The 24,346-nt window shown below is 29.5% G+C and overlaps 3 protein-coding genes across 3 annotated transcripts; 2 read left to right on the top strand and 1 right to left on the bottom strand.

Moving 5' to 3' along the window:
- The first annotated feature begins 451 nt into the window (after positions 1-451).
- On the top strand, positions 452-3,245 carry LOC114183900 (proline-rich receptor-like protein kinase PERK8). Its single transcript, XM_028071115.2, has 5 exons — positions 452-875; positions 990-1,138; positions 1,707-1,922; positions 2,318-2,467; positions 3,014-3,245. The coding sequence occupies exons 1-5, from the start codon at positions 452-454 to the stop codon at positions 3,146-3,148; spliced, it is 1,074 nt and encodes a 357-aa protein (XP_027926916.2). The 3' UTR covers positions 3,149-3,245.
- A 3,008-nt stretch (positions 3,246-6,253) lies between these two features.
- On the top strand, positions 6,254-11,763 carry LOC114187280 (vacuolar protein sorting-associated protein 26A). Its single transcript, XM_028075489.2, has 12 exons — positions 6,254-6,532; positions 6,720-6,773; positions 6,915-6,989; positions 7,209-7,283; positions 7,413-7,485; positions 8,372-8,416; positions 8,565-8,676; positions 8,777-8,843; positions 9,064-9,108; positions 9,960-10,015; positions 10,501-10,676; positions 11,167-11,763. The coding sequence occupies exons 2-12, from the start codon at positions 6,771-6,773 to the stop codon at positions 11,346-11,348; spliced, it is 909 nt and encodes a 302-aa protein (XP_027931290.1). The 5' UTR covers positions 6,254-6,532; positions 6,720-6,770; the 3' UTR covers positions 11,349-11,763.
- Positions 11,764-16,755: 4,992 nt separating this feature from the next.
- Positions 16,756-21,608, bottom strand: LOC114193783 (transcription factor MYB33-like). Its single transcript, XM_028083760.2, has 4 exons — positions 21,119-21,608; positions 19,917-20,281; positions 17,665-18,661; positions 16,756-17,310 (listed from the first exon to the last, which is right to left on the bottom strand). Exons 2-4 carry the CDS (start codon positions 20,262-20,264, stop codon positions 17,120-17,122), a joined length of 1,536 nt encoding a protein of 511 aa, XP_027939561.1. The 5' UTR covers positions 20,265-20,281; positions 21,119-21,608; the 3' UTR covers positions 16,756-17,119.
- Positions 21,609-24,346: the final 2,738 nt, after the last annotated feature.

Raw genomic sequence — 24,346 nt, 5'->3', positions numbered from 1 at the left:
AATTAATCATTCTCTTTCTTTTTCCATTCAAATAAACTTATAAAAAAATTTCCCACCAAGAATCTTGACCGGGGAAAACTTAAATGTTAACAAAATTGTATTCTATTTCTATCACATGAAGATCATGAAAACTCCTCAATAATCACATTCATAAATCAGTTGTAGAATAAAAGAAAATTTATAACATCAAAACTTCAGCTACATTCAAAGACCAGGTAAAAAGAATCATCACATACAATTCCTTAACAGTTACTACAATGTCATGAGATAAAGACAGTTTCAAGATCCTCAATTGTTCTTCAACTTAGTAAAAGTTGGAAAACCAAGGCACCAACATGCATATATATAATCTCACAAAATGCCAAATTTTCTGGCTCCGAATTCAAGGTTGGTAGAATCCTTCAAATAGGGCATTGTGCATTCTCATTCTCTATGCCCAAGTCAAACAAAAATGTCTAATCCACACACACAAGTTAATCAAGAAAAACAGTACCATGAAGCACACCAAAGGGCTGCAAAATCTGTTTGCTCTGTTTGCCATAACAGAAGACCACCGTTTGAAATGAACAGAAAAAAAGAGTTCTCATATGCTGAGTTATGTGCAGCCACACAAGGGTTTTCCCCTAAGAACTATCTCTCAGAAGGAGGGTTTGGTTCTGTCTTCAAAGGGGAGTTGTGTGGAGAGAAGATTGCTGTGAAGCAACACACTTATGCTAACCAAAAGGGAGAGAAGGAATTCAAGTCTGAAGTTGATGTTCTCAGCAAAGCAATGCATGAGAATGTGGTCATGCTGTTAGGATCATGCGCAGAAGGGATTCATAGACTTCTTGTGTATGAATATGTCTGCAATGCTTCATTGGATCAACATTTATCTCGTATGACAGAAATCAAACCAAACTTATATAGCCTATATACTACTAAGATTATGAGTTTGTGCATATATTGATATTAAAGTGAAGGGTTACTAACCTTGGTTTGGTACTGTGCAGAACATTCTCGTAAACTTCTTGATTGGCAAGATAGGGTGAAAGTAGCTGATGGAGCTGCCAAAGGACTGCTATACCTGCATGAGAATAACATCATACACAGAGATCTGACAACAAACAACATTCTTCTTACACATGATTATGAAGCATTGGTAATAATATGCACAGTTAATCTGTTGAAAGTCTCACATCGACTAGAAATAGGACAAATTTAGAGTATATATGTGTTACAAGTCAATTTTGTAAGGTTGAGTTAGACTTAAAATTCACTTACTAACATGGTGTCAGAATCGGGTTAGAGTTTATCCTAGCGACGAAGTTTATTGTTTGTCAGGTTTATTGTTTTTAACTCGCTATTGGACTACCCAGTAATGTATAATTTCATGCTCAAGATGTTTATGTCAATATATACGTAGGTGCAAGCCTCCGATTTTGTAAGGTTAAATTAGGTTTAAAGTTGATGCATATTACATGGTCATCAAAAAGAAGGGAGAACTAATATTTTGTACCTAATTGCAGCATCTACTCTCCACCATATAGGCTTTCATTTATAATAGATTATTGGAAACACTGGATTTCTATATACTACACATTTTATACTATATTTTAATGATGAGTAATCATTTAATAAGCTATAGTTCATTGCAATTTGGTTCCACAGCCATAAACATCCTTCACCTCATCAAGTTTGACTAACGAATTACTTCTGTGTTTTATCAGCTAGGCGATTTTGGTTTGGCTAGAACTGTGATTGAAGGCTCCTCATACTCTACAGAATGTGTTGGGAATCTGGCTTATATGGCACCAGAATATGCAGAATCAGGAAAAGTGTCAATAAAAACAGATGTATATTCCTTTGGGGTGGTTCTGCTACAGTTAATAACTGGAATGAGAACCACAGACAAACGACTTGGGGGTAAAGGTCTGGTGGAATGGGTAAGAATCATATCACTGAATAGAGTAAAGCTTGATGCACATAGCTGTCTGTCATTTCTTCTCAATTTTTGGCATCATTGGTTGTTCTGCTTAAGTCTGTTGCACTATTACATTGGTTGTTCTGCTCAATTTGTTTGAAAAGTTTATCAATGTTGGAAATCTAAGTGTAAGTTTAAGTCTTACATCGTTTAAAAATGAAAAATTTAAGCATTATATAAAGAAGAAGACCTATCGAGGTTGTGTTGTTCCTTTTTATAGATAGAACTCGTGTTTTATTGGTGTTATTGCATGTTCCAGAGTGATTTCACTAGCTCTCAGTTAGTTGAGAAGTAGCAAATAGAACTCATGCAGGCATAACAATGCAGATTCCATTTGAGTTGGTAATTTTTGTTCAGGCTAGACCATTACTGAGGGAAGGAAAATGCCAAGACCTTATTGATGGAAGAATGATGAACTCCCATGATTGCCATCAACTCTATTGGATGAGCCGTCTAGCAGGAAATTGTCTTCAGAGGGATCCTCAAAAGAGATTGCATATGAACACAGTAAGTCTACTGCACAAACTTGTTACGTAACATGAATGACATCTAAAGTTGTCATATTTTGTTGTTTTTTCAAGGTACTTACATAAGATGAATGACATCTAAAGTTGTCATGTTCTGCTGTTTTTTCATAGATTGGACACCACTTCATGTCATTTTTTGATCAAAATGCAGACTCAGATTCAGGGGGTTGTGTTCATAGTTCATATCACATTCATTCATTCCCTTGTAGGTAGAAAAAAGTGATATATGGTATGAACATTAGTCATTGGAAAAACTCATGCATATATTCCTAACTAATAACATGGTTAATAGAAGAAAAAAATAATAAAAAAAATATCAATTCTCATTTCTTTAAAAAGTTATTTTCTTTAAAGAGGGATAGACAAATACATTTGAAAACCAATTCTCAGTTCAATTAGAATATGTCTAATTTGAATTTTAAGTATGAATAATATTATGAACACATTTTTAGAATGTACTTTCTATTATTAATTTAAATTTATTGAATATCACTATGTGATAATGTGATTTTGTAATTTATGATAGGTGGTGAAGGCTTTAAGTCAGATAGGCAAAGGTTGTAGCTGCATTGTGAGAAAAGATCATACCCTTCTAATCTCAGGCCCTTCTAGGTCAAAAGATGATTCAGAGGAATCCTCACAATCACAAGAGTGGAAGTGAAATATGAATTATATATATATCACTTCAAAATATCTAAATTGTATTGACCTATCAAAATTTTCATCTTCTCTCATATTAATAATTTTTTAGGTAGGAATTATGTTTAGAAGAAATCTCCGAAAAAGTTATTTTTAATGGTCTTCTTTAGAATGTGGATCGTTGTTAGATGAGTTTTTGGAAGAGAAAGGATCTTTATGTGAAGGTATGGATTATATAAAAATGAATTTTGTAAGAAGTTGTTCAAAGTAGTATACATTTGTTTAATTGTATCTCTTTTAAATTTACATTTAAAAATATTTTTCTTTTAATAAATAATGTTGTGACTTTATTTTCACAAAATAAATACATTTTGTTATATTATATAGAAAGAAAAGAAAATATGAATAAAATAAGAAGTTTATATTGTATATCTCTCGTATTATTATTGTCTTAAAAAATTATCAAATATTAATAATATTTCATATTATAATTATATTACTTTAATATTTTATATTGTGGTATAATTCTTAAAATTTTATAATTTTACATTCCAATTAAATTTACATTAAAAACTCAAAATTAAAATACAGACTTAAATAAATGTTTATTATACGAATGAAAGTTAATATAAAAAAATTATATTTATTGTATATATTATATACTAAAGATGCACTTAGATATTCTTATATTTTCATTATAAAAAATATTAGAGAAAATGGGTGTTATTCATTTAAGCGTAAAATATATCCTATTAAATCTTTCTATTTATATAAAGCAAATAAAATGAAATAATAAGTATGAATTTTATGATAACTCTTTTTATATTTAAATATATTAGAAGTTATTCTAAAAATAATAATTTAAATATAATAAAATAAACTACACAACAAAAGTTAAAACAAAAAAAAAGAAGTAAAAACAAAAACACTTTTATAAAGAGGAGAGAAGGTGAATGTCTATTGAAGATGAAGAAGGCACTTTAATCTTCATCATAAACACCATTAGAATTCCAATGTTAATTCACTTTTAAATGATCAAGATAAGATTTAATCCACAAGAACTCTAAGTCTCTGTTCGTTTGCGCGGTTTGTACTGTTACCACATATTAGGGACGACGGATTTAAAAATAAGTTGCGTTCCCATTCAGTGATTTGTGCAGAAAAGAGAAGATGGATTCATGAAATTTTTACCAAAATCCATCTTCTCAACAATAGAAAAATTTGAATAGATTTTAACGATTTTACTTTCATACCCTTTATATATATATATATATATATATATATATATATATATATATATATATATATATATATATATATATATATATATATATATATATATATATATATATATATATATATAATTATTAATCATAATATACTGTAAATAATTTGTTTTCTATTATTATTTTATTATATATAATAATAATTAAACATATTTATAAATAATTAACAATACATATTATAATTAATAATATATATATATATATATATATATATATATATATTAATATCATATTTATTAATATATATATATATATAATTATTAATATAATACATGCATAATAATAATATTTATTATTAATTATATATAGATATATATAATAATTAAAATATTATTAAAATTTTATATAATTTTAATATTTTTTTAATTCGTATTAATTAATTATAATTATTTTTATAACATTAAATTACAAAATCATTCTCTTTTTTTACACAAGGGTATTATGGTAACTTAATAAATATATCTATTTTAACATATAATTTTATCTATCACATTAATCAAATCTTTCACTAACTTTCATAAAAATTATCTCCAAACTACTCACTTTACCCTCTAAATCCACTCAAAAAAATACAAATATCCATCCACATAAATCTACACAAATCCATCTTCACACTCTCCCCCATGTCCATCTACACAAAGGAACACACCCTAAGTGTTCTCATAAAATTCAACTTTCATATATTTTCAAAAGTAATTTATAAGTAGTGTTGACTATTTATGACTTTTAGGTATTGGAAGGTCAAAGTAAATGAAATTCTATACTCTCCACATATGTTAACCAAAAAATTGTTTTCCCCTTTTCATGTTTGACTTTTTGTGTAGTTGATTTGGGATTTAAAAAAAAAAAAACCTATTTGACTCTGTCTAATTGTTATTATTTACACCACAAAATTAAGAAAAATATTTCTTAGTTACAATTCCAAAAATACCAAATAAAAGGGATAATAAACTATTTTAAAGTACACAAACATTCATGTCAGTATCATTTTATCAAGTAAATTAATGTGGAAATAAATATGATACACCTTACCTAGTGTTCCTACATTACACTTGCGTTCTAGATAATCACATTTTTTTAATATTAAATTGTATTTAGTTTTAAGTCTGCATTATTTAGTGTTGAGAATTTATAAAAATTGTAAAAATACGAGAGAAATAAGATATATAATAAATACAAAAGATATGTTATAAGATAATTTATTTTATTTTATATATATATATATATATATATATATATATATATATATCAATTTTTAACAAAATATAAAATTAAATGATTTCAGATAATTTTTTCTGAAAATAAAGTCACAAATTATTAGTTTGAGGATTTTTTTTTTACAAATGTGAATTTAGATGAATTTAGATGAGATGCAGACTTAAACGAATAGAAATTTATGCTGATGTCGATTGTATAATTAAAAAATGTTTATTTAAGTAATTTTAAGAAAACACAATTTTAAATTAAGCAAAATAAATAAATAAAAGAATTATATAAGAGATGAAACTACAAGAGTAACAGAAAATAATTACACTTCTTAAATTTATCTAAATACATTTGGTTTTCAGAGTTTTCTTTTACATAGGACTAATTAATTTCATAACTACTCAAATCAATGAAAAATAAACAAAAAAAATTTGTCCACATGCTATAAGACATGAAATGTCGCAGCAAATTTTGTCTTTTAGAAAAAAGAAAACTTTTATATATATATATATATATATATATATATATATTATGTAAATTAAGAATATAGAAAAATTCGTAACAATTCAATTATTATATTTTTTCATTACAAAAAAATATGACTATTATTTTGGTCTTGTTGTCCAAATGGTACAGAGCAGAGGTGAACGGGAGAAAGAAAACGCGACACAACACAACACAAAGCGTCAGTGAAACGACAATGCGTTTTGGTCTTGGAAACGCAGAAGAATAAGAAGACGCGATTCTGCTACTTCTTCTACCTCTCTCGTTTCACTGTTAGGGCTCACGGAGTTTCTGATTCACTTTCAAATTATGCGTTTCGTTCATCGCTTTCTCACCAAATCAAACGAAGTACCAGATAATCGCAGTTCCTCCACCGTTTCCTTTTGTTGATCCGTGGAATAGCGCACACGGTACCTCTTCAATTTCGTTAGATTTCGTATTTTAAGTTTTGAGATGGGAATAACGGTAGAACTAGATAATTTAGATGAAAAGGGGTTTGAGTGTGATCATTTTGATTGGTTTTCGGGTGAAGATCTGTGAATCAGGAGCATTGTTTTTGTGTGAATGGTTTTAATTTAATGGATTTGTGCTTCACAGGTGTTGGTGTGTGCACTGAGGTAAAAAGAAGAATACTGAATTTTGAGCACCATGGTGAGTTTTGTTTTCTTGGGGTTTATGTTTTGGTTATGTTCCCGTTGGTTGTTGTCTAACCTTGGTTCACTTGATTTGGTGATGGTGATGACTCTTATGCTTATTTTTGGGGAACCAAAATGAAAAAAAATATATATAAAGAATTACTTGCTTGGAGCTTTCAAACCTGCGTGTAATGTCTTGATCTCGTTTAACGATGGGAAGAACCGGAAGCAGGTAAGCAACCGTTTTTATTTTGTTTTTATAAGTAGTGGTATACTTCACAATGTGGCAATTGCATTTTGTAATAATGTTGCAAAAGGCAAAGGTTGATGCTTGTGATGGTTCACGGTGGTGGGAGAGGAATTGTGATCTTTCAATAGCTTTGATTTTCCTTGTTCATTGTAGTGTCCTATATGCTAATTTTGGTTGATTTTCTCTTTGTGGGTTTTTTAGGTTCCCTTTAAAAAGGAAAATGGTCAAATGGTTACAGTCCCACTTTTCCAAAGTCAAGAAAACATTGCTGGGAAGGTATTCTATTTGACGTTCGTAATATTTGACCATTGAGTTTAAGTTTAAACACATGGTGTTTTTCATTAACTTTTGATATATTGTCTACCTCACTGCGTTGAATATTATTTTATCTGCTGCCATTTTTAGATTACAGTAGAACCATTGCAAGGGAAGAAGATTGATCACAATGGTATAAAAGTTGAGCTCCTTGGACAGATAGGTTCGTACTTGACTAATCTCTCTGATTCTTCAATGTGTTATGTCTTGAAAATCTCAATGGAAGAAAACAAAAGGAAGAAGTAGAATGAATTGCTCTTTAGAAATCTTTTGTCTGTATCTAAGTGATGAAACTGATAATGATAGAAAAATTCTGTTGTTCTTTGTGGACTTTTGATCCGCTTGCATAAAGGAATTTACCTTGTCAGTTACCATTCAAAGCATGATTCTCCATTTACCCTAAAATATAATTTCATTATCTACTATCTTTGTCCTTTTGTATCACATGTATTGAATGTTCAATTACGATTATAACTCCTAGGCATTCTACGTTGTCTATCAGATTTGCATGACATGTAAGATAGATGTGTGATTTTCTCGATGTAATTCACCTTCATACCTTTAAGGAGTCTAGAATCATTTAAAAATCAATCTGGCATTGACGATGCATGCTACTCTGAAATTTTATTCGGTATTTTCTTATAATCTTAGGAAACATAAATGAATTATTATACAGAACACTTTCAGTCCTAAACATGTACAGCAGAAAGATAGATTTCCTAATTGAATTTTTTCATTTCAGTTTTCTCAAAATAGTTTATGGAACTTGTTTTCTTTGGATTTTTACCACCCTTTATTCTCTTGAGCATCTGCACCTGAAACTGTTGTGATTGTCCTGACATTGATAATCTTATATCAAATTTGAGCACTTGAAGATTATTTTTACAATGATGTACGTAACTGTTAAATTTTTTGCTGGTAATGATGGCTGGCAAAGAAAAAATTATCCATTCATCGTTTTTGCTTTGGGAATAGTTTTTGTTATGTCCTTTATCTTTTTTCTAATTTCTTACTAACAAGTTCATTTTCAATTTTGTTTCATTGTGCAGAAATGTATTTTGACAGAGGAAATTTTTATGACTTTACTTCCCTCGGTAATCAGCTGTTTTCTGCCACTTCCATTCTTAAATTTAAATATTCTTCCTGGTGCTAGTCAGCCTTTCATTTAGTACAATCAGTGACCCATGCGATGCTTAGTTTTACTATTGTGAAATAACATATGTTCTTTTTACTGTTTTGCAGTACGAGAACTGGATGTTCCTGGAGAAATTTATGAGAGGAAAACATATGCATTTGAATTTTCTACTGTTGAAATGCCATATGAAACTTATAATGGGGTGAATGTGAGGCTTAGGTAAGATACCTTGTAGATCCATGGACTTTTCAGTTCGCTTTTTGTTTATAGTCTCTGAAATATTTATTTTTTTATGCTTTTTTGCATTTTCAACTTCCAGGTATGTACTGAAAGTGACCATTAATCGGGGCTATGCTGGAAGCATAATAGAATACCAGGATTTCGTGGTATGTTCTCGTTCAGTAAATAAAATTTCTGATTTGTGATCTCTGATATCGAATTTATTGTTGTTTTATCAAATCATTACATTCATGGACAATATTGTGCTGGATGTGGTTGTAAAAGTATATAGTTCACATGAGTACACTATTCCCCCATCTAAAAAATAAGTTTGTATATGTGAATATACTTTCTTCGTTAACTTATAGTTTTTTCTTAATCTGTCAGGTTCGGAACTATTCTCCACCTCCAGAAATTAACAATAGCATCAAGGTGAGCATAATTATGTGGTAATTAAATTTTAATTCTGTCTAGCACATATCCGTTGCTACAAACTGTGGTATTTATTTTCACAATTTTCAATCAATCAAAACCAATAATGACTCAGGAACAATGATAAAGTGAAGCCATGGCATCAATGTCAACCATTGTCTTTGAATTACCTTTCGCCAAAGTATCTGCTGGTGCATGTAGTTAGTGTGAATCGTGATAGCTCTGTTTGCTGAGTGGCCTTAGTTAATCAGTAAGGGATGAGTTAGTCAGTTAGTGGGTTACTTATAGAAACTGGATCAGAAAATCAAAAAGGAAAAGAGCACTCAAACAAAGAAACTAAAGAGTTTGTATAGAAGTTTCAAAAGTGTGCAGATATACCATACTGCTGGCATTTTGAGGGTTCAGAAAACCTCCCAATAATCACTAATTTTTCTGACACACCCAAGACCTGAAAACGCACCTATACATAGACCTTTGTTAATAGACCTGAAAACGACAACAAACTTAACTACTAACAGATCTTACAGCTGTTTGAATTAAAACAATTAGGTGTATTTTCCTTTTCCCTTCTTTCCTATTTCATAGACCTTTGTTAATAGGAGGTCATACCCTAACAGTTACTTTAGTCTACTTAGTCAGTCAAGAAGCTGATGTTGTATAGAAATAGGAAGAGGGGTTCAGAGGGGAGTCATTTACTGTCTGTGCCATGTTCTTGATTCTGAAAACACATCGCTGCCAGTATTGGGAATAAGGGTTCTTAATAAAATTTATTCCTTGTGTGCCTTACCTCAACTTTGTTATTGGCTACTTCCATTTCGTTATTGTATTTCATGGTATTATACCTTGTACAGATGGAAGTTGGAATCGAAGATTGTCTACACATTGAATTTGAATACAATAAAAGCAAGTAAGCTGAAAATTTAATTGGCTATTTGACTGGAATTGTGTGGTTGTTTATCTTAATTATGTACCTATCTGTATCCTGCGGAGTTTCTGTTCATAGCTTGCAGTATGAAATATATGCATTATGTTACCTTTTTCTTTTAGACCTATGTATTTGTTTTTCTGTTTATACGAAGCCTATGGATTATAATAGAAACACCTAGAACAATTTAGCAGTTATCTGCACCAAAGATATTTTTGTCAAAAAATTACACTGCATCTAGGAAGCAAAAATACGATACGGACACTAGGGTACAACAAATTTTACAAATTATAGGACACAACATGACAGTGACATGACAGGGCTACTATTTAGAAATGTCTGTACATCTTAGTACTGCATAGAGCTTTTGTGCATTTGTTTGAAGAGAAGATACTTTTGTCATCTAATTCGTACTTTATTGGGGAGCCATGCAAATACTTATTCGTATGTACTACTCTTCACTTCAGGTATCATCTGAAAGATGTCATCATTGGCAAGATCTACTTTTTACTTGTTAGAATCAAGATAAAAAACATGGATCTCGAGATTAGGCGTAGGGAATCCACAGGGTCAGGGACCAACACCCATGTTGAGACAGAAACATTGGCTAAATTTGAGTTGATGGATGGTGCTCCTGTTAGAGGTAGGTTAGCTTTGAAATTGGGTTACATTCTTTTGTACTTTCTATTTACAAATTAATCTGGATATCATAAAAATACTTTAGACATATCATCTAGGTTTTCGTATACTTTCACCAGTAAACCAACTCCCTCTTTTGTATTAACTGAACTTTAAAATAAAAGATCATGTTAAGCATAAAATCTCATATTTGTATATAAGCTTGTCAAACTTTGACGGAGCATGTCTCTGGGGAAGAGAGTGTATCATAATATAAAACTTGTAAAACTTTACATCAATGGGTCTCAAGCCAACATAAAAGAAGGTTGTCTCAAGTAATCGATAGACAACTACAGTTTTTTGTGAAATCTTTTATGCCAAAGTATTAATAACAATTTAAAGCCCTAACATAATAATTTTGTAATGGGTTAAATGTTTTTTTACTTCATAAAATAGACACTGATTAAAATTGAAAACTATAAACAGACTGTTTGTGGTTGTGATTGTATTTACAGGTGAATCAATTCCCATCAGACTGTTCCTCAGTCCTTACGAGCTGACACCAACTCATCGCAACATTAATAACAAATTCAGTGTGAAGTACTTTTTAAATCTTGTGTTGGTTGATGAAGAGGACAGGCGATATTTCAAGCAGCAGGAGATCACAATGTATAGGCTGCAAGAAGAAACATCGTGATTACATATCATATGAAGGGAATGCGCATTAGGTATGTAACAAATAATAAAGATTGTGATGGACATCGAGAGCTCTTACATATGGAAGTAGTCACGTCAATCCTGTTTCTTGAGTGGTAAAATGGCTTGGTATTCTAGCATGCTTGAAATTCATCACTTTCAAACATGTATATTGACTGATCTCTCATTCATGTCTTGATAGTTCTGTAATTTTTAAACATGTCATCGAAGGAAGCATCCTTAGAAATGTATTGGGTTTGTGATACCCATCAGAAATTGAGTGCTTTGTATACGTGCGATACCTGTAGTACTTTGTCTTTTTGTTTTTAACTTTTGCTTTGTTTACCTTGTGAACATAATGATACCCTTTTTCAATTCTTTTGAAGAGACAGAATCTGATGCAGGACTTTGGTTTATCTGTCATTGTCATTAAGTTGCCATCTTGTATTTGATGATACATTTTTTTTAGTTACCATACTTTGCAGTTTAGATTACTTTGATCTTGAAAAAAGAAGTATTTTTAGCTCGATTTCCATCATAGTGTCTATAATTTGGCTTCAGTCAAAGTATTTTTATTCTATCAATTGGAATAACTTCAAATTTCTTTGTTGTTTAACATAAATTCAACTTGGCCTTTGTCAATATATGGCTTAATTTCAACCTGTTTAACATGACTTAGTCTTAACTAAATCAACATAGTTTTTTGACCAAAGTATCTTCAACTTATTCTCAAACATAATATCTTCAATTCTATTTCAACCATATTATCTTCAACTCAATTTCAAACACAATGTCTTAAACTTAATCTTTAATCATTTTGAAATTTAAGATACCTAATCAAAATATAATCTACAAAATTGTGAGCTTCTTAGCCATATTATATCTTTTTGGTCTTATAAACTTTTTAATCTTTGATCCATGAATACTGATTGTGCCAATTCTAATTTACAATAAAACTATAATGCGTTATCTACTTTAAAATTTGGGTTAAATATGTTTTTTGTCTCTCAAGTTTCAGTGAAATAGTGAAATTTGGAATTAGTTTTTTTTTTTTAATTTTTGACCAATTTAGTCTTTTATTTTTAGAAATGTGTAGATTTAGTTTTTTTAATCAAATTTTGTTAAGTTTATTTAAAATTTTAAATGTGTTTTATGATAATATTTGAATTAGTATTTAAGCAAAAATGGGTCAAACGATGTAAGACTAAATTAATCAAAAAATTTGAATAGAGATTAATTCTAAATTTAACTTAAACTTGAGATTAAAAATATTTAACCCTTAAAATTTTAACTATGATTAGATAAAGCTTTATAATTTGAATAAGAGCTTTTTTTTTATTAGATATACTGTAGCTAATTTATTTCTCTCTCTTTTTTTCCTTTTCATTTTATCTTTAATTACTCTAAATAGAAACCTCGTTGTTTGTATTTATGTTCTTTCTGTTTCCTTACAACTAATCAAATATATGATACATATCTTTCAATTTGACAGAGGTTCTAACTGATGACTATTTAATAAAATTGTAGCATTTTTAGAAACTAAATACTGAAATTAGTTTGTTCTTAAACATATTGCACACAAGTCTGCTTTACTAGTGGATTTTGCATTGAAACACGTTTAGAAACTAAATTAAAATGGACTTAATCTGAAACCATTATTGATTATTAAAGTGGTTATATTTTATTTTTGGCTACGTCAACTTGCCAGTTTAATTAGTTTGTTTAGTTATCTCAGCTTCGTGTTATCATTTTTCAAAAAATTGAGTTTAGATTGAAAGTGGGAGTCATCAATTAGAATGTTGAGTCCAATAAAACAAAATAAAAAATATATTGACAATAAACCCTAAACCTTAAACCCTAATTTTTATAAATATATATATATATATATATATATATATATATATATATATATTTGTATTTTAAAAGCATGAATATCACTTTCTATCTTTTACTAGAACAAATGTAATAACAAAAATATGATTTATCAATTATTAAAAATAAAATAATCCAAGTATTTTAGTTGTTTATGAATGCATTTTATGAGTTTAATTTGTGAATTAATTTATTGAAACTTTGTTAATTAATATTTATAAATTTATCATTTTCAAACCTTCAAGTCAATGTTCTTTTTATAAAGATCGGATTTAATTAATCATCATATGTCAATGGAGTTCGTTAATATAAATAATTGAGTTTCTTTCGCCTCAATTCATCTTTCTAGTAATACATTTTAGATTTATTATTTATGAAAACTTGTAATTATTGTTTTAATAATGGTTTATAAATGAAGTAATCTATAATTGCTTTTAGGTTGTACTTTAGACTAAATAAAATATAACTATATTTTGAATTTAAGATGATACAATCTGACATTATTTTAAATTATGCAATCTGAAATATATGACTAATTATATAATTTGGAATCTAGATTATAGATTATAGTATTTTAAAATATAGAGTCTTGAATTGATTATGAAGTATTAATAATTTAAAACATAATTTTGAATTGACAGTAAAGTATTATCAATTTTAGATTATGCATTAATAATTTAGAATATATAGTTTTGAAGATGCTCATAGTATTATGAATGTATCATAAAAGATTACATACATTACAAAATATGCTCTAAAACACTTTATATTTTACTAACGTAATGCATTATATGTATAGTATTAAATAGATTCTATTCTATTATAATCTTAAGACATTTATGTTTCTTTTACTTACGGTTTGAAGTTTAGATTTTCTTTTTCTCAAATTTTCGAAAAGAGGAAAACATAATACCTAATCATCCTTTCAATTTATTTCAAGGAAGTGGAATCAAACAAGGAAATAAAATTTTCATAACCATGATATCCGAAGATAAATAAATATTCCATGATATTCAGACGTAAGATATTTACAATAGAAATTTTCCTCAAAAGGCCACTTTAATTTCAAGAAAATCATAAGGGTGTTTTCTCCTGCACCTCCAACTTTTCTTCAAAATATTTGAAATGACCTTTAATTTTTTGACCAGCATCCTTCGTTTTACTATTGCTTCTCGTTTTACTATTTATTATTGCTTCTTGTTTTATTAAAGGATAATGGATAATGATATTTCGACTACTAGATTTTAACTACTTATTTTTACAATTTGATATGCCATCTTTTAAATAATTTTATAATATAAAAAAAATGAAAAAATGAATAACCATTTAAAAGATATCACCTTATGTTATAAAATAAAGTTATCAAAATCTAGTTGTCAAAAAATAATTTTTTTTTACTAAATTTGACAAAATACATCTTCTTTAGACTCATTTGATGATTTATGAGTGTTTTAACAATTATGATTCATGGAACGATATTCACGTTGCTCAACACAACATATGATTTAGTATAAGTAATTCATGTTGCCTCTTTAGAAACTTAAATGTTTGTATTTTTTGTACTCTAATAAAATGTTATTGCAACAAATCTCACCCTTGTTTTATACCGTATTTAAGTTTTTGTTTTTGTTTTCTTTTCATTTTCGTTTACCATCATTCAACATCTTTTTGTTTTCACTACCTTTTCAATATCATTTCACTTTTGTTTCCATCATCAACATAGTCATGAATTATATCAACCACAAAATTACATTGTTTAATATTAACACAAACATAAAGTAATGCGACAAGATAGAAACTCAATTGAAAAATATAATTTTTTAAAATATTCAATAGACAAAAAATTATAAAGAACGAATTTAAGAAACCATAGTTTATCATGTACTTGAAACTTGATTAAACTAACAAATTATATTTAAGAGAGTCAATAAACGTATTAGTGGAATGAATGGCATTTAAAATTTAAATTGATTATGTGGTCGTATAGAATAAATGATTGTGAAAACATGGAAACTCAAATAATTTGAAAGGAGGTGTGTCGTGTTCTGGAAAACTTAAATCAATTGTGAAAATTTTCTGAAAAATATGAACCTTAATGAATTTGGAACACTTATTTTAAAATAGACAGCACAAAACACTCATTTAAATCAATAACACCATTATTAATCCATAAAATTCACAGATGACTCAATCTAATTTGTAATACCCAGACAATCCGAGCAAAACTTAGTGTTGGAATTTTAATATATTTTAAAGTAGGAGATACAGGATTCAAACCCTTCCAATTTCATGTGTTCAACTCATAATTTAGACTTTTCTCAAATGGAGGTGCTGAAAGAAAAACTCTATAATATATTCAGTTGGAAAGTAGTTTTGAAGGGGCAGTACTGGATTTTGAGAAAGCAAATGAGATGTGGGTTTGAATCTGTTTAGAAGAATCCATAACCATGGCCACCTTTTGACCTCTTTATCTCACCTTTTTCACAAGTTCTGCAGAATTTCAGTAACAAATTGTTGTTCAAAAAAGAACCAAACTGCCACCAACCAGAAAAGGTGTTTCCGGTTAATTTATTTGGAGGTGAACATGTTTTCTACGGCTCAAATATGTTTTAATATGCTACAACACTGGTTTGATTAAAACCCACTTAAGCTCGCAGAGGTACACTAAAACTCCACTGTAAGTGCAGCACAACTTATGAAGCTCGAACACACCTCATAAATGGTGTATTCTTGTGTCCAACACGTATAGGACTCTGACATGCGTACAATATGTATCGGTGCAGTATCTAATTTGAAAAACATTTTGTTTGTCTCTAACATAATTTTGAGACATGACTCCGTCACAATGTAACTAAGAACAAATGCAATAAGTTTATAGTATGATTATAGAAATAAGGAAAAAAATCTTATATGATAATTACTTTTCACTTTTTGATATTAGATAAATGGATTAGATTGATTTTTATATCAGGTGACATTATATTTGACTAACCTTGTTTATAAATGATTTCAAGTATAAAAATACTAGTTGCTAAATTAAACAATTCATAAATAGATATCCTACATCTTGGAAACTACACAAGTCTAAGGGTGTGTAGTGCTTTGTCTAGTATCCGTATCCGTATTCGTGCTATATAGAACACAACTTGCAAAATACTAAGCTTCTAAGAAGGTAAGTCTTGGTGGCATTTAAGGCCGAAAAATGGTGGTTAAGTCTGCGGTTTGGAAACGCCTAAAGGCCGTGAGCTAGCTGATGGGCTAAGTGAAGATTTTTCTTACATCTTTTTGGAGAACCCCAGGGGTGTGACTGGGATGTGGGAAGGTTGGCCTTGTGGTTTAAGCTTTAGGTTGAGTCTTAACATTTCTAAAACAGTAAGTTTTGGGATGTGGGAAGGTTGACCAATTCTTCCCTTGAAAATGGTTAATATCCTAAATTTAACATTGGGAGTTAACCGAACCTATCTTTATGTTGTTTTTATCAAAACACCTGATTTCTAAAATATCCAAAAGCTATCAAAGCTTCATGCACTTTGAAATGGAACCAAAAGGAAAATGCAAGACAATTGCCATTCCAAATTTGTCTTGAAGTGTTTGAAGACGGTGCACAATAAATGTAACACAGAAAGAGAGTATAGAAAGCTATAAGAAAGAAACAAGTTTCTCTACCCGGGTATTTGATAACACAAGTCACACCCATATTAGACTCTCAGAAAGAACAGTAGATGTTACATATATTACCCATATTAAGTAGTAAACATAAATGGATAATAGAAAGTTTTGAATCACATACTGAGCAGTTTTCTGAATGAAATCAGACAATTGCAAAAAGCGTCGTGTTAATCCACACGCAAAAAACAATCTCCTGTACTTGAAGAATGAGTTTCATTAGTCACCACATGCTTACTGTCTCGTGAAATTATCACTAGCATCAATCATGTCAGCTTGGTTCATGCCGTTGTGCTCAGAATACAGCTCGTGCCAATCTGAGGCCAGCAAGACATCTGGCCAAGTGAGATTCAATAGAGACATGGATTGATTTTCATTCTTAGGGGCCAAAACCTGATCAACTGACTGCAACTTCTCATTGTTGCCTGCAGAGTTTTCTAATGAAATCTCAACTTCCCAGTATATTTGTTGCAACTAACAAACTTAACACATGAATTAAGGGAAAAAGCCACCGAATTTATTTTCATCAAGATTCGTAATGAATTTCCAATGAGACAACTTTAGAGGAAACAAATTTTTTTACTTAATTGATTTAAGACAAGTCAAGATTTTTATGATCCAGAATGTGCATGACATGACAAAACTAAGCTTTGTTATAAAATAGGTAATCTTAAAAATAAATATGTTTTGCAGTGTCAAAGATATATGTGGATGTGTGCAGAAAATAGTGAATGCTTTCCAAATATCATCCTTATCATACCACATTAGAAGGTACTAACCACTAAAGGTCTGAAAAGGTTCCCATCCATCCCATGGCTTTCCGTTGGTGCCAACAACAGGATGCTCATTCAGGATTGAAGTTGCGCCAAAGGGAGATACAGGGTCAGCATAATCTTCCCACTCTGTCTCGTACACATTCAAAGCTGAACTCTCAGCTCTATCAACGGGAGTTGCAACGGACGAATTTGAACTCTCAGGCCAATTATTCTTTGAATAACCAAGAGTCTTCGCCTGCTGACAAAGAAATTCATTAAGGAAGCAACGACTGAGTGATGAAGAAGAACCTGAGTCCAGTGCATAAGGTGGTTGAGGAGAATGGATGAAAATGTCAGTAGAATCATTCAATGGAGGCGGGGGAGAGGTACCCCAGCTACCAAATTCAGTTTCTGGATATTGGAGTGAAGGGAGCTCTGACTTCATAGCCTCAGAAGCCAGCTTAGAAGTAGAGTAATTGTCATTCGATAATGAATGGCTGTAACAAATTGAGCCATATGAGGAGGCACCATGATCAAGGGGAGAATGCAATCCAAATGATTCTGCAAACTTATCAGAAGTATTATCCTTAAAGTGGTCAAATGGATAAAACCCATTAGTGTTCAATTCACTGGAACCAAGAAGAGACACGGATGACTCATGAAGATGATCATGGTTAGGTAATGTGGATGGCAGGAAATTACAGTATGGAGGAGAACCAAGAACATTTGTCAGAATGCTATTAGCAGAAATATCAGGAAGCTCAGGCACAAAAGGTAAGATTCCCTGAGTTTCCTTCAGACTGTCATATATAGCATCATGTATCTCATAATTGTTTTTCTCCATGAAATCCTGGTGGCCTCCATCTCCTTCGCTGATTTCAGCAGTACTTTGGCCATGCTTTTTATCTTGAAATGCTTGCAGTACTACTTCCGGAGGATAAAGTGGCAAGCCAGCCCGTTGACGCCTCTTCATTCGGGTGTTCCAGTAGTTTTTTATTTCGTTATCTGTACGACCAGGCAACTGAAAACAAAAGAAATCAATCATTCTAAGAGAAAATGAATACATCAAAATGCTAACAGAAAAAGAAATTGTGTAGCAATTGCTATCCTACTATTCCATTTGTAAGGGGTAATTCCAGCTTCTAATTCTGACAAAAATATGTTCTCATTTGTTTTATTACTCTCCTCCTTTTACTCATTAGCATTGATCTCTCACACATCTTTTCTGTCACTATACTAACTGATTTCTTTTTCTTTGGGTGGGTGGTGTCGGGTAGAAATACTAGTATTGTAATCTACATGTTCCACCCGGCAACAGCAGCATTGTGATGTTAAACAAAGACTCACTGATTACATATCCTTTTTAAAAGAGAGAATGATGGTTATTTGGACTCAATGAAAAGGTGATGGAAGTTAGGAAGAAACTGAATTCTGATGTAAATCTTATGGGATATGCAAGGAAAGAAATACACAAGTTGATTTGCAATAAATGCAATCTCAAAATATCTGAATGTATTTTAAAATTGGTGTGACTGTCATTTCCCCAGTTTGGCACATTACCTTGTACATTTTATCAGACAGGAAGCAACCAAAAAAAAAAAAAAACCGGAACATGACATGACATAGGTTACATTTTTCGTAATAAGCGTACACATCTGTGCTATTTTCCAACTTTAATGCTCTAAATTATGAATAAGATAATAAAATAATATGTTAGTCTATCTTCATATCTAAGAGAGAACTAAAAGTGATTTATGGACAGAAAAAAATTCAAATAGATGCTCAGAGACAAGTCTCATCAAGAACACAGTACCATAGAACTGGTTACATTCCCAAAATAGACATGATGATGTCAAGAACAATCGAGAAAAAAGTTACAAGGTTCTCTACTGTCAAAGATTTGTCACACTTAATTGTTGCAGTATTCAATGACAGTTATGCATAGTGCTTTATGTTAAATTCAGAATATTACTAAATGGCAACTAAAGTGTATTATGCCACATTAGACTGTGTATTTATTGTTGAATGGAATTGAGATTGATAAATCTAACAAGCTGGTTTCATATTGTAAGGGACAAGACCAATAAAAAAGAAGACATGGCTGTCATATGATGTTCACTTGTTTGAAGATAGGATGGCGTACACAACACTGATAACAATGGCACACTGATAACAATGGCAAAGAGAATTCATACATTTTAGAAAAATGTGAAAGAAACAGCAAAATGAAACAAAACTAAATACGTAAGTCAACAAAAATTGTGCAGCCTGCTTACATGTGCTGCCATGCGTGCCCACTTGTTTCCCATTTTGGCATGGAGTTCAGCGATCATCTGCTCCTCTTCTGCAGTAAATGCGCCTTTCTTTAAGTTTGGCCTTAGGTGATTGGCCCATCGCAATCGGCAACTTTTTCCACAACGAGAAAGGCCTGAATACTTCTGAACAGCATTCCAATTCCCCTCTCCATGCTTATTGACATAGTCCACCAAAATAACATCTTCAGCAGCTGTCCATGGCCCTTTCTTCAGAACAACACCTCCTCCATTACCATCGTCATTCAACTGTGACCCAGTCTGATCCTGACCATGCACATTGTCATCAATCTCATGTGTCATTTGACCCATCTCCTAAATAATAGTCTCTGCAATGAGTTTGTGAATCACATATTAAAGTACTAGAAAATGAAAAACAGAAAAGCTAAAAAACATTTGTGGAGCTGTCCACTAAATTCCCTCCCATTCTCTTACTCCTCTCGGATGTTACTTTTGTGTGGGGGACCACATTGTAATATTACACATCAATATACAAGTAGAATGATATTCGATGATCGAGACAATGAACAAGAAAACCAGAAAAGAACTTTATAAGGTGCCTCGAAAACAGAGGTACCATAATCCTTAAACGGTAAGGGAAACAATTAAAACTAAAAGCACCACAAAATCCAAGCAGATCCTTTTATAAAATTGCAGATCACAGAGGACAAGTAAAGCAATATGCATATAAGTTCTAACAATACAAGTTTCTGTCTAAACACAAAACTATTGATGATCTTCGGTAAACCAGGAAAGCAGACCCCAAAATAAAACCGAGTACGATTGTCACAGTTTCAAATCATATTCACCATTCTTACCCAAACAAAAAGTAAATACAAAGAGGAACATAAGCCTTTTATGTTGGAGATGGAAAAACAAAAAATTTCACCAACAGACCATACCCACAACACAGAATTCATTATCCCCACAAGCCTGATGCTGGTTACAGCAATATATAATTATTACAAAATAAAAAAAAAAATGATCAAAAGAGCAAATTTCACTTTCAACATTTCAACAAAATTAACAGCGACTTCACATCTTAACACGTCCAAATTTCTTTCAAAGGAAAGGAACTTATTAGTAAATAACAATACGGATAATAATAATAATAAAAAAATAATAATAATAATAATAAATAAGCGTAATATTAATAATTATAATACCTAAACAGGACGTGAGAGTATTCAAGCTAAAATCTAAACCCAAGGAATTTAGTTCAAATTCCCTATAAACATGAATCTTATTGTTGCTAGCAGAGAAGCTGAACCTGAGTTAAAAACTGAAGGAAAACCGCGTCCCTGAAATTCACAGATGAAAAGCAAAACAAAGAAATTTAAATAAACAACTAATAATTAGACCCGATAAAGTGAATTCCGTGCAACAATTATACACACAGTGTAACACGATGAATTGGTTTCGGATTTCAATCTATCCAATCATAAAATAATAAAATTGAATTGAGAATTCAGATTCACATAGAGAACGAAAAGAGAGAAATGGAAATTGGAATGGGAGCACAACCGTGGTTGGAAGAGGATCAGAGCGAAGAGAGAGAAGAACATGAGATCAAAGCCTCAAACATTCGCAGTCTCATGCAGAGAGAGAGAAAAAAAAAAGGGTTAAAGAAACCAAAAATGAAGAGAGTGAGAGAAGAAGTGAAGAAACAAAAAACATCAAGTGAAGAGGGAAATATATAGTGCTGCAGGGTATGATTTTTTTATTTTTTTATTTTTTCTAAGTTAAAACCTACAAAAATTAGTTTATGTATAAATAAATTTAATTTATACAGAATTATTTCATTTTTTATGTTAAGATATTTTATATAAGCTTCTTTCAACATACCTTAATTATAATCAAATAATATTGACATGATTTTTTTAATATTTTTTAGTGAAGTGATATTGTTTACAGATTTATTAGTTAAGAAATAAATAAATTGTATAAATGTATTTTTACTTATTTTAATAAAAAAATGATGGAGTTGACTTGAAGATTGTCAACTTTTACTATAATTATGTGAGTTTTAAAGTTTGACTTGGCTTATGATATGTTTTTAGTTTACTTTATTTATTATTTCATTTATGGTTAACTACTTAGAATCACTTTTGACTATATTATAAAGGTTTTTTGGTGTTTGACAAGAAAATTTTTTTCACCAAAAAGATATTGAAGTCTAAATATTTCTTCTTATGGAATCTAATTTCGCACTTTTTAGTAAATTTTATGTACTCTTTAGATAAAAGTGTATGTTAGTTTTTGAAAATCTAAGTTGTATATAAATCTAAGGTTTTTCTATAGTTTGTCAAAGATTCATGTTTGATTGTTCAATTTTTATACATTTTTGTAAACTTTGCATACATGTAATTTTATTAGAATAATCAAAAACATTATTCATTTGTCATCATCAAAATCACACATATTTTGTGTAAAATTCTTAAAATTATAATTAAATGTGTATCTACTTATACGAATTTTCTTTTGTACCTTAACAACAAGTTTAGGATAAAAAAATTATAAGAAGATTTTAATCACTTTCTAAGTCGATTACATAATAACTAATATAAAAACGTCATTCAACATCATTTATAACATGAATGAACGATAAATAATACTTTTTTACATCAATTATTATACAATCAACATAAAAAACTCATAAAATATTATAAATTTGTCATTGTGTTACTTTTTTTATTATTAAATGATTGTTACACAACTATAATTTTCATATTTCATAATTTTTTTATAAATTATTAAAAATTTTGCAAAAAAATTGTGTTTGTCATTTCTTAAAAAATTTTAATTGATATGTAATTTATTTGTGAATAATTATTTTTTACAAAATTATAAAATTTTCGAGTCTTGTCTACAAATTTTTCGGTGAAAGTGTTTTATATAAAATATTTTGCCAAAAAAAATGATAGTCATTTTTTGCAAATTATCTTTCATAACAATATTTGTAAATATTTTTTATGAAAACAAAATTAAAAATAAAATTAGAAAAGATATGTATTTTTTTAGTAGTGATATAAAATCTTATTATAAGCTACTTTTTTAATAATATGAATTGAAGTTTGATACTAAATTTTTAAGTATTGACCATTTCTTTTAAAATATTAACATTTAATTTTTAAAACAAAGATAAAAATAATATATTAGAAGAGATAAAAAATTAATAAAAACATAGGAAAACGTTTTAGAAAAAGAAAAATTATAAAACATAAAACCTTAAATGACTCATTTGTTATCTATAATCTATATTATTATTATTATTATTATTATTATTATTATTATTATTATTATTATTATTATTATTATTATTATCATTATTATTATTATCATCATCATATAAGGAGAATACATAATTTGATGTCCACATTTTTTCAAATTAACTCTTTATTAATTAATTATTTAGCAGTTTTATATTTTATGTGATCGTTTTTTAAATTAAATTTTTTTAAAATTTAACCATTTTTACACTAAAATAACTATGTATAATAAAATAATACAAACAAATTAAATAAAAAATATCTACAATAAAAATTATAAAAAAAATATATTTATTTTCATAATTATAACTATTATTTTATGCTATCATAAATAAAAAAAGTGATTCACTAGTAAGAAAGAGTGTGAACTATCTAACTAACAAAAGGTAACTTAATTTTCAAACATTTGATCACCATATTAAGTACTTACAAATGTTACATGTCAAAAGTACTACATATACTTCATAATGCATTCTTTAACTTCTTCTTTTCACTTAAATGTACATAATAAGCATACACATATGTTTCCACTGATTGATTTACAGTTATAAATTAACACTTTATTTATCTCTCAAACTCTCACCATAGTTAACAAGGGCTTAATCCTTTGTGCTTTACATGGATGGTGTGATACAAAATAAGAAAATATTAAATATTAAAAAAAATGTTTAAATTGTATAAAATATAATTATTTTATTTATTAACAATGATATTTTTAATATCATTTTTTCTATTCATCCATTGTTTTTTAATTATTTCCTATTATTATTGTAATGACATGGAAAATGCTAAGTGTAGAAATAGATTAAAGGTGTAGAAGTTATGGTTGAACAAAGCCTTGATAGAGGATACGTATGTATGAGTGTGATGGACATTAAAAGTAGGAAATGTAGTATTAGAAGTTGTGTTTATGAACATCAAATGTTGAGTTTTCAAGTAAGTAGTCTATGCACAGTAGGGACAATAAATTTGAGATTCAAAATGAGTTTGATTTTGTAAGATATGTTCACTTCACTGATGTGAAGTTTTTATTGTATAGAGCTAAGTAGCTGAACAAGTGATAATAGTAAAACTAAAAAAACAAAGGAGAAAGCTTAAAGAAAGGGTAAGGGAAGATAGCTAGTT

The sequence above is a fragment of the Vigna unguiculata genome, chromosome 1, assembly GCF_037176805.1.
Source record: "Vigna unguiculata cultivar grain cowpea cultivar isolate G323 ecotype 2 chromosome 1, ASM3717680v1, whole genome shotgun sequence".
Classification (NCBI taxonomy): Eukaryota; Viridiplantae; Streptophyta; class Magnoliopsida; order Fabales; family Fabaceae; genus Vigna; species Vigna unguiculata.
The sequence above is the reverse complement of the archived record's forward strand: the minus strand, read 5'-3'. Positions and strand labels throughout refer to the sequence as shown.

Coding starts and splice junctions, on each gene's coding strand:
- LOC114187280 (XM_028075489.2), top strand. Junction 8,844..9,063: donor TAGAATACCAGGATTTCGTG/GTATGTTCTCGT, acceptor TTAATCTGTCAG/GTTCGGAACTATTCTCCACC. Junction 9,109..9,959: donor AAATTAACAATAGCATCAAG/GTGAGCATAATT, acceptor TACCTTGTACAG/ATGGAAGTTGGAATCGAAGA.
- LOC114193783 (XM_028083760.2), bottom strand. CDS start 20,264: ATGGGTCAAATGACACATGAGATTGATGACAATGTGCATGGTCAGGAT. Junction 18,662..19,916: donor GGGCACGCATGGCAGCACAT/GTAAGCAGGCTG, acceptor TTTTGTTTTCAG/TTGCCTGGTCGTACAGATAA. Junction 17,311..17,664: donor ACCTTTTCAGACCTTTAGTG/GTTAGTACCTTC, acceptor AAAACTCTGCAG/GCAACAATGAGAAGTTGCAG.
- LOC114183900 (XM_028071115.2), top strand. CDS start 452: ATGTCTAATCCACACACACAAGTTAATCAAGAAAAACAGTACCATGAA. Junction 876..989: donor ATTGGATCAACATTTATCTC/GTATGACAGAAA, acceptor GGTACTGTGCAG/AACATTCTCGTAAACTTCTT. Junction 1,923..2,317: donor GTAAAGGTCTGGTGGAATGG/GTAAGAATCATA, acceptor ATTTTTGTTCAG/GCTAGACCATTACTGAGGGA.